This window comes from Lolium rigidum, chromosome 6, assembly GCF_022539505.1.
Source record: "Lolium rigidum isolate FL_2022 chromosome 6, APGP_CSIRO_Lrig_0.1, whole genome shotgun sequence".
Lineage (NCBI taxonomy): Eukaryota > Viridiplantae > Streptophyta > Magnoliopsida > Poales > Poaceae > Lolium > Lolium rigidum.
This window is the reverse complement of record NC_061513.1, coordinates 210,641,773-210,651,283: the sequence shown is the minus strand read 5'-3', so window position 1 is coordinate 210,651,283 and position 9,511 is coordinate 210,641,773. Positions and strand designations below refer to the sequence as shown.

The 9,511-nt window shown below is 46.6% G+C and overlaps 2 protein-coding genes across 2 annotated transcripts; one reads left to right on the top strand and one right to left on the bottom strand.

Annotated features, from left to right (window-relative positions):
• The first annotated feature begins 4,098 nt into the window (after window positions 1–4,098).
• On the top strand, window positions 4,099–7,347 carry LOC124665891 (pentatricopeptide repeat-containing protein At1g80270, mitochondrial-like). Its single transcript, XM_047203248.1, is given in 4 exon segments — window positions 4,099–4,290; window positions 4,946–5,501; window positions 5,886–6,486; window positions 6,489–7,347. Coding segments are annotated over 4 exon segments (1,839 nt in total). The 5' UTR covers window positions 4,099–4,255; the 3' UTR covers window positions 7,136–7,347.
• A 188-nt stretch (window positions 7,348–7,535) lies between these two features.
• LOC124666973 (eukaryotic translation initiation factor 6-2-like) lies at window positions 7,536–9,130 on the bottom strand. Its single transcript, XM_047204308.1, has 7 exons — window positions 9,037–9,130; window positions 8,857–8,953; window positions 8,678–8,763; window positions 8,539–8,583; window positions 8,314–8,444; window positions 8,120–8,230; window positions 7,536–8,016 (listed from the first exon to the last, which is right to left on the bottom strand). The coding sequence occupies exons 1-7, from the start codon at window positions 9,044–9,046 to the stop codon at window positions 7,756–7,758; spliced, it is 741 nt and encodes a 246-aa protein (XP_047060264.1). The 5' UTR covers window positions 9,047–9,130; the 3' UTR covers window positions 7,536–7,755.
• Window positions 9,131–9,511: the final 381 nt, after the last annotated feature.

Genomic DNA, 9,511 nt, shown 5'->3' with positions numbered 1-9,511 from the left:
CTCTTGTGTCCCAACACACCCAATACACTTGTCAGGTGTATAGGCGCACTAGTTTGGCGAAGAGATAGTGAATACAAGTAATATGGATGATTGTAAGTAGTAAATGCAATCTAAAATAAAAAATGGCAGTAAGCAAACATGTAGCAGAACTGGTTGTAAACGGTGTTTCATACTTTCACTAGTGGACACTCTCAACAATGATACCATAATTGAATACATAGATATTATCACTTCACTATGCTAATCTGAACCACTCTCCGGTTTGATAATAAACACAAATTCATTGCATAGGTCTGCATAAGCATTCCTTAAAGTTGGCATTCCCAATCTATGGACACCCACGCTGTCACTTTGAGCATACAAAGATGGTACTAACTAGTCACCACAATTCATAAGTATCTCTGTAAATTAAGCTTAAGAAACAAACATGGTGTGCACACTGTCACCTTCACACCGTTGGACAAGGTGTCCCCGGGGATCACATAATAAAACCACTTGAGCAGCATAATAGTTTAAGAATAACATCTACTTATTCAACTAGATTACAACGCTCATGATCGCATAAAGATCATACATGGAGAGATAGATAGACCACATAGTTACCGGTAAAACCCTCAACCTCGGGGGAGAATTACTCACTCCTCATCATGGAAGTCATCAATGGTGATGAAGATGGCGGAGGAGTCGATGGAGATGGCTCCGGGGGCAATTCCCCATCCCGGCAGGGTGCTAGAACAGAGACTTCTGTCCCCCGGATCTTGTCTACGATGGCGGCGGAGCTACGGAACTCTTCATGGGCGGAGGCTTATTGATTTAGGGTTCATACGTCGGGAGGCTTCTTATAGGCGGAAGGGAGAGGTTGGTGGAGGCCAGGGTGGCCCACACCACCCCTAGGCGCGGGCCAGGGCCAGACCGCGCCTAGGCATGGTCTGGCCGCCCTGTGGCCCTCCCCCGTCTCTACTCTGGACTCCGTCTTCACTCCGGAAAAATAGAAACTTTGGCTTTTGTTTCGTCCAATTCCGAGAATATTTCCTGTACAACTTTTCTAAAATACAAAACAACAGAAAACAGGGAACTGGCACTGTGGCATCTTGTCAATAGGTTAGTTCCAGAAAATGCATAGAAGTGCCACGAAGTGTAAACAAAACATATATCAATTGGTGTAAAACAAGCATGGAGTATCAAAAATTATAGATATGTTTGCAACGTATCATGCATCTATTAATACATTTCACCAAATAATAAGATCACATATCATAAAACAATATTATAGAATAAAGATCCACCACATAGGTATTACAAATATGACCATGATCATGATAGGTAGCTCATATGGCACTAAGTACTATGAAGAACATGAGAGAAATAGATCAACCTACTGCCACAAACATGTTGTCCAGAGCTGGATAACCCCCTCTTGGTCATGGTGATGATGATGAAGACGTTAGAGAAGGTGGAGATCCCTCCGGCGGTGATCCCGGCGGAGTTTCCCCCTCCAATGTTCTCTGTAGCAACCTCCATTTTCGTGTTTCTGTGTTTGTGCGGTGCTCTCCTCCCGAGAACTCTTCATGTTATATATATTGTCGGTTTTAAGCAAAACACGTCGATTCACGAAAGAATCAGGGCAGAGGGGCGATCGACGACTGAAAGAGCATGGGTGGCGCGACCAGAATTCTTGGCCGCGCCACCAGGTCTCTTTTGGCCCTCGGGCCTCTCCAGGTGAGCTTCCAGGGCCCATGTTGTTCCTCCCGATGAAAAAACGACGCTCCAAAAATCCCAAATCAATTTGACTCCGTATCGGTCTCTGAAAGTGAAAAATACACAAAACAGGTTTTCCTGTTCTGCAACGTTATAAACCAAATAAAGGAGATCATTGGTAAATCCCCGTAGATCAATGTAAAACATGGTATTATCATCATATGTTGCAAATATGTGGAAATTCAATATGATAAAGGACAAAGTTCATGTATGCATTTTACATGCATCAACAGCAAGCTCCACCGCCGCAGACTCCCTCTCCGCCACCATCACCGGCCACAATGGCGAACTTTGAAGTGGACCCGACACGCTGGTTGCCACTAGGGAACCACATCATCGACGGAGGACCTACATTGTTTCCAAGAACCTTCTACAATCCCTCGGTAAATCCTGCTGTCCGCCATGGAAGCTATTGTGTTGTTGTCATTGAGCCTGCACCTCCAAGCTGCGGATGAAGCAATCTGGCATGACCATGTTAGGGATTGGGTTGTATGAACTACGTAGCCCTGCTATTGTGAATGCTCTGCTTCAACAGGAACCTTTCGAAATAGATGTTGATGTTTTTGTTCGGTTTGTTCCTCACAATGATCGACCAAATCATAGGGAAGTGCAAGGAGTTATATCTAGTTGGTTAATGGTGCTGAGTGTTCCACTTAATTTTCGGAATGACTATGACATTGCAAATGCAGTGGCTGCTTTTGGTAAATATCATAGCTGGCATGAGGATGATGTTATCAAGGAGAGAACTCTCATACAAGCTTCTTTGGATTTTCCTGCTCTAGTGCGGAGAGATAGTTTTTGAAAATTATTCCACCATTGGAGGAGTAAAGGAAACCTGGACTGCACCTGTATATATTTTGGGTGCAAATTTTGCTGAACAACTGCCTGCAGATCAAGATCCAATGCCATTGGATGGCAATCCACATCCCTTGCCTGGCAATCTGCTGCCTCCTAACAACATGTTTGTAATCCCCCATTATCTAGAGTTGGGATGGAATAATGCTCATAATAATGCCAATCACCAACACCACAATCAGGATGATTTGCAGGAGATAGTTTAGAACAATGATATGCAGGAACTCAGTGCAAGAGATTGTTGATAATTCTATAGTGGTTAATCCATCAGGAGCTGCCTCACCAGCACCAGATATGATTGAAATGGAAGTTGATCAACCTATACATGTTACTAACAATATCATATACATTGGAATGGTTAGAACAGTTTTTTGGGCCAGTGATTACCCCTTATACTCCTTCATACTTCCACCAATGCTTGCTTGCAATACTGAATCGTGGTGAGCTAGCGGACCGACTCCGGCCAGGTGTGTCGCCGGCGGACCGATTATGACCAGGTTGGTCGCTGGGAATTGACCGACGAGCTGTTGCAGGGGACTCCCACGGAAACTTCCGGGTGGTAGGTGGGCTTGCCCGCTTTCTCCAGAATTTCTAGCGCGCGCTTCCTGGAGCAGCATATTTTTTTTTCGAGAACACGCGAAACACGTGCCTTATCTTTATAGAAGAAGAAGCAACACAATTACAAGAAAGCACCAGAGTGCCACAACCCACGCACACCACCTCCCTCCGTCTAGGCCTACTCTCTCGCTATACCTAGCCTCCCTCCTCTCTTAGCCCTCTTCCAGAGGGGTCATCTCTAATCTGTACTAACATCTGGTCCACCGTTTTCTGCTCCCTCTCATTCCCAAACGCCCTCTCATCTGGAGCAGCATATTTGACGGACAGGATAGCGCATTTTAGTGCATGCGGTCATTTTTTTGTACACACTTTATTTTAAGGCGTTTGCTGAAGTAGCGATTTTATCCTCCAACACGTTAAATTGGCGGTTTTTAAGGCGCTGCCCTAAGAGCAATTCCAATAGTATAGCCAACTGTTGGCTATAACAAGATGTTATATCATTTGTAGTCATCATATAGCTAACATGTACAGTAGTTGACTATAAGAATGTAGTATTTTACTAATATATGGCCCACTTTTCACTCTCACAAGGTGCCTAGAAGCGCGTCAAGAAGCTTAGTTATCGCATAAGTAGCCCACCTCCCTTCTCTCTCCTCTTCTCTCTCCTTCAACTCATCTAAAATATATTATTTAATGTCTTATAGTCAGCTGACTGGACTCTATTGTACTTGCTCTAATATACAACCTGTGTTGGAATGCGGTAACGAACGCCGGTTGTGGTGTTCTGCTAGTTGCCCGAAGAAACCACGCACCATCTGCAAATCGAAACAATCCGGTCCGTTGATTACGGCTGAAGCGGGCCGATGGTTCATTTCTCCTCGAAAAATATCTAAAACCGCACCACCAAAGCTCGCGGAGCCGCGCCACCATTCCCCTCCTCATCCCGCTAGGGTTTTAGGGTTCCCTCTCCCCCTCCCGAAAGCCTCTTCCGCTAGGGTTTAGCCGCCGTCTGCATCTTTCCCCGCACCGCCGCCTCATCCCTGCACTCCGCCGCCGGAGCGTAGGAACCCCCCGTGCCGCCGCCATGTGGGCGCTCCGCAGAGCCGGCAACCCCCTCAGGTACCACCCTTCCCTCTGTCAAAAAAAAAGGTACCACCCTTCCCTGCCGTGGGTATCCCCACAGGTTTCAGATGCCGTTGTCTGGTTGATCTATCGATGGCTTTAGCGGCGATTCTGATCAGTAATCCGTTCCATTCGCATTGATTTATCCTGTAGCGGCGACGCCGAATAAATCCGTTCTTATTTAGTTGTTTTGATTTCGGTTCTCGTGCTGAAATAGTTCGATCCCGAGTTACTAGGCCGTGATCTCTCCTCCCCAATCCCCATGGATGATAGCAAGCACCGTCTGGGGGGAAAAGGTCGCACCTTTATTGGACAGATTATTCCGTCGATTTGTTTTGATGTCGGAAATTGCAGGCCTCACGGTCCTCACCCTGGGGCTCTTCTTCTGGGCGATGTTGTTGGACACCTGACGCCTTAGAACTTCCCTATTTATTTCTTGTGAATATACCTTTGAACAAACAAACGCTCTTGTTTATTTTACTTGATGTCGGTCCAAGTATTATGTGCTCAAGTCTGAGCGAATGAACCAGATTTCCATGTTACATTTGTCTGCTAATAATGCTTGCTCAGGAATGTACATCATCTGGTTTCTTTTGCAATATGCAGTTTAATTCTGATAATTTCCTTGGCTGACTGTTTGCTTCTGAATCAGGGTCAGTGCCTGCCAAGTTGCAAGTGTCCGTGGTTGCGCAAGTCTCGAGGTACTGCTAAGTGCAGACGCAAAGACCGCAGAAGAACACTGTGAGCAGGGTTGCCAGAAATCGTGTTGCTGCCGTCTGCCAAAGCCATCAGCCTCCCGTTCATCTTTCTCATCTGGCTGGTCCATGTGGGGCAGGAGTTTCTCTTCTCAGGCTGGGGAAAATTCTGGTGACAAAGATGATGATTTGGAGGACGGGTTTTCTGAATTGGAGGTCCCACCAGAAGCTGATAAAAAGGAAGTGGAGTCAACGTCTGAAGAGAGTTCTGATGAGGATGCTGTCGATGAAATCGACTCGTTAGGAGTTGATGCTGATGCCAAACCCGAGAAGGAGACGGTGAAGAGGGCCTCCCAGAGCCCCCTTCTCAAAGTCTTGTTGGAAGCTCCAAGGAATGATGTCGCTGCCTCACTGAAGAAATGGGTTGATGCTGGCAATACATTTGATAGAAGTGATATCTTTTATGTCATTTTGAACCTTAGGAAACGGAGGTTCTACGCCAAAGCATTGCAGGTACTTACCATGGACAACTTTTTATGTCTATTTTTTCATGATTGCAAATTCTTCAAAAAAAATAGTACATATTGGTGATACCATTGAAGCACTCACATCGTTCTCTGGCTTAAAACACATTTGTAATGACAATGTCTTTTTTTTCTTCAACATGTTTATAAGATGCCTACTACTCCGTATTGATTATTCGTAGCTGTACACTAGAGTTAATATTCGGTGAACAATAACATGTGCCTTTTACTGTGTGAATTACCACCTATTTATACATTTAATTTCATGTGTACAATGCCATGAGAATATATGACTGTCCTTTAATTGTTCTGGCTTATCTCAGCATGTTTCTTGTCTAACTCTGAGGATAATTTATTCACTGCTTTTACACAGCTCCTGGAATGGCTTGAAGAATCCAAACAAATTGATCTTGTAGAACGTGATTATGCTTCACGCCTTGATCTGATGGCTAAAGTCAACGGTGTTTACAGAGCTGAAAAGTATATTGACAATATTCCTGCATCTCTCAGGGGTGAGGTTGTATACAGAACTCTTTTAGCTAATTGTGTGGCCGAAGTGAATGTCAAAAAGGCAGAAGAAGTCTTCAATAAGATGAAGGATCTGGGATTCCCAGTCACAGTATTTGCTATCAATCAGCTTCTGCTGCTGTACAAAAGGGTGGACAAGAAGAAGATTGCTGATGTTCTCGCAATGATGGAAAAGGAGAATGTGAAACCATCCCTCTTCACTTACAAGCTCCTTGTAGACACTAAAGGCGCTTCAAGAGATTTTGAAGGTATGGAAAAAGTTGTTGAGTCGATGCAAGCAGATGGTATTGAGCCAGATATTCTGTTACAAGCCACACTTGCAAAGCACTACATATTTGGTGGTCACCGTGAGAAAGCTGAACCAATTTTGGAGTTAATGGAGGGTGATGATATCAAGGCAAACCGCAATGCTTGCCAGGTTGTATTACCTCTGTATGGCTTCCTTGGAAAAAGGACGATGTTGAGAGGATTTGGCAGGTTTGCGAGGCTAATCCTCGTCTAGAAGAGTGCTTATCTGCTATAGATGCTTTTGGTAGGCTTGGGGATGTTGAAAAGGCTGAGAAGGTCTTTGAGGATATGTTTGTAAAATGGAAATCACTCTCTCCCAAATTCTACAATGCTCTGATTAGGGTGTATGCCAATCAAAACCTTTTGGACAAGGGCAAGGAGCTATTGAAGCGGATGGATGAGAATGGTGTCAAAATAGGGGTGTCAACATTGGATTCGCTTGTGAAGCTCTATGTGGACGCTGGAGAGGTGGATAAAGCTGAATCCGTACTGTACAAGCTGTCTCAGAAAAACAGGATGAAGCCTCAGTACAGCTCATATCTGATGTTGCTTGATAGTTATTCAAAGAAAGGAGACGTCCACAATTCGGAGAAGGTGTTCAACAAGTTGCGGCAGATGGGTTACAGTGGGAGGATTAGGCAGTACCAGTTGCTGCTTCATGCATATTTGCACGCAAAGGCCCCTCCCTATGGATTTAGAGAGAGGATGAAGGCTGATAACATTTTCCCCAACAGTGTCATGGCAACTTTACTTGCTGCTACTGATCCATTCAACCAGAAGAAGACAATATCTGACATGCTCGACTAGGATATGGGATACAGTTAGTTTCATCTTGTCGCCATGCAATGCTGCTTATGGGTTTCTATTAGAGTATATGATGAGATAATAATGTCTTGGTCATGTAACGAACTACTAGTGTTTGTTTTGCATCTGGGTTGTCATGCAATACTGAACTTCCTGCCAGGAATAGATATTGAAGCAGCTGCCCTAGAATCTTATTTATGTCAATCCTTAAATTATGTCCTTTTCTCCTGCTGGACAGCAACCTTTGAAAATATGTATTGAAGCTGCTGCCCTGGAATCTTATTTGTGTGTTATTCCTTAAATTATGTTCTTTTCTATGACTGGATGGGAATTCCCTTCTGATGCTGTTACCTCCCTTTTTGATGAAAACTCCTCAGTCTTGTGTGCATGTTTTAGAACTCAATTCGGTAGGGGAAAAAAAGAACCCTGTATTAGTTAAAACAAGCCTTATTCTTAGCTTAATGCTACCTTGATTGGCGAAAAGCTTTTCCAGATTCTCTTAGTAAGCAATCTTAGTACACGTCTCATAACAGGTTTAATGGAAAGAAATGCAGATACATCAAGGGAGATATCATGGCGGCCACTTTAATCAATCCCCCAGGCCAAAACACAAGCAAAGGGCCCTAGAGAAAGCAGCTTTCAACCAAGGATTTCCTGACATCGGCGCCGAGCGCCCCTGGCCGGCCGTCCCTGAGCCTGAAGACGCTCTCCACGACCGAGAGCTCAGTGGCAGTGGTGTCTGACCCGCAGAAGGCCGCCCAGTCGTTGACCGCTATGCCGGCCGCAACGACATTGCTTCCCCGGTTCACTGTGCCAGCGACGAGGGGCACCTGCAGCAGCGTCGACAGCTCCTCGAGGTCCTCCACCGAGGTCTGCGGGTGAACCTACACAGTTCACAAGTTTCAGAGATCAGGAAAAAGGGCCAGCATTGTGAGAACAGATTTACAACAAGCAGCAGTTCACTCGTAGCTGGTGCGAGGAGCTTACCAGTCCCCCTTTGTTGGAGAAGGCGCAGAAACTGCCGACGAGGATGTTCCCTGCGATGGTCTGCCTGAACACCTCCACTCCAAGAACGTCTGAGATGATCTCCTCGGTTTCCTGTGACAGACAGAACATGAATGTCAGATGTGTGTCCATCTCTTGCATCAGTTCTGGTGCGAGGGGAAAGACGAGCGACTTGCCTTGTTCAGATCTGGGTTTGTGAGCGCCACATGGTCGTTGCAAGCAATGCAGTTGCCGAGGGCAGAGAGGCGCTCGTCGACCCGCTTGACGACCACCTGGTCAGGCAGGCTGTCCGTGAGGTGCTGAAGCTCTGTGGAGATAGAGGCAGCCATGTCATTTACTACTAGTCAGTGGCGATGAAAACTATAGCATGTTTGCGAATTCTTTCTGAATGTCTTCCTTACCCTGGTCGGTGGTGGTATTTGGCAGCAGAAGCCCGTTCTTGTTACCTGATCATTTGATGAAACATCAATCACCACACAAACAGCAACATGCAAGTTCAGATACCGGCCACGAAATCATTCAGGAAAAGCAAGTGCTCACCGACGCACAATCTCCCCAGGATCCTCGTGCCGCCGATGGACGCCTTGACCACCGGGACGGCGTCGGCCAGATCGTTCTCAAACACACTGCAGAAGCAGCAGAGAAACCCCGCGATTAGCATCGACCAAAATAGCCACCGATCACAAGCAACCTACTGCGCAGCAGCTAGAGACGCCAACCTGACGAAGCTATCGGAGCAGCCGGCGGGGACGATGCAGTAGGCGTTGGTGAGCCTCGCGAAGACCCCGATCTCGCACGAGCTCTCGAACTTGAGACCTGCAGCGCCAGAGCGTTCTCGTCAGATTCACACATCCATCGAAAGGAGGAAAGAACGCGAAACCGGACGGCCGGGGACTTACGGGACGCCATTGTCGGATGCGCTCGGGGAAACCTCTGTCGCCGGCGAGTAGGGTTTAGCGGGGGGTTGGGGACGCGGCGGGCCGGCGGGGCAGGCTCGAGGAAGTGTTTTGGCGATGGAGGTGACGGCTAGACGTGGCTAGCTCTTATAATTCCGGTCCTCCTCCTGCGCAAGAGCAGGACGCACGTGCCGTGGTTGGGTCCGGAAACGTTTTCTCCAAGTTCGTGTCCACCACGGATCTCTTCTTTGACTTCCCGGGTTACGTTGGCGCCAAGCTTCCCTGGCGGCCGGCAGCGACCGGTCTATACTCAGCTGCAGCGGTGTCTCGCGTTGCCTTTGACTGCCGACGCAAGTGGAGGTCAAAACGAATCCGAGTCGAATTATGGATCAGTGGGTGAGCATCTATTTTCCTTGCGTGTTTTTGGAGCTACATACACGTACTCTCGAATACGACTGATTCGTAATTGAAATCATAT

Bases quoted from the DNA above. Each gene is read 5' to 3' on its own strand.
- LOC124666973 (XM_047204308.1), bottom strand. The intron at 8,764-8,856 runs GTTGGCGTCTCT...CTGCTTCTGCAG, and splicing joins TGCTCCGATAGCTTCGTCAG to TGTGTTTGAGAACGATCTGG. The intron at 8,231-8,313 runs GCAAGTCGCTCG...TGTCTGTCACAG, and splicing joins CAAACCCAGATCTGAACAAG to GAAACCGAGGAGATCATCTC.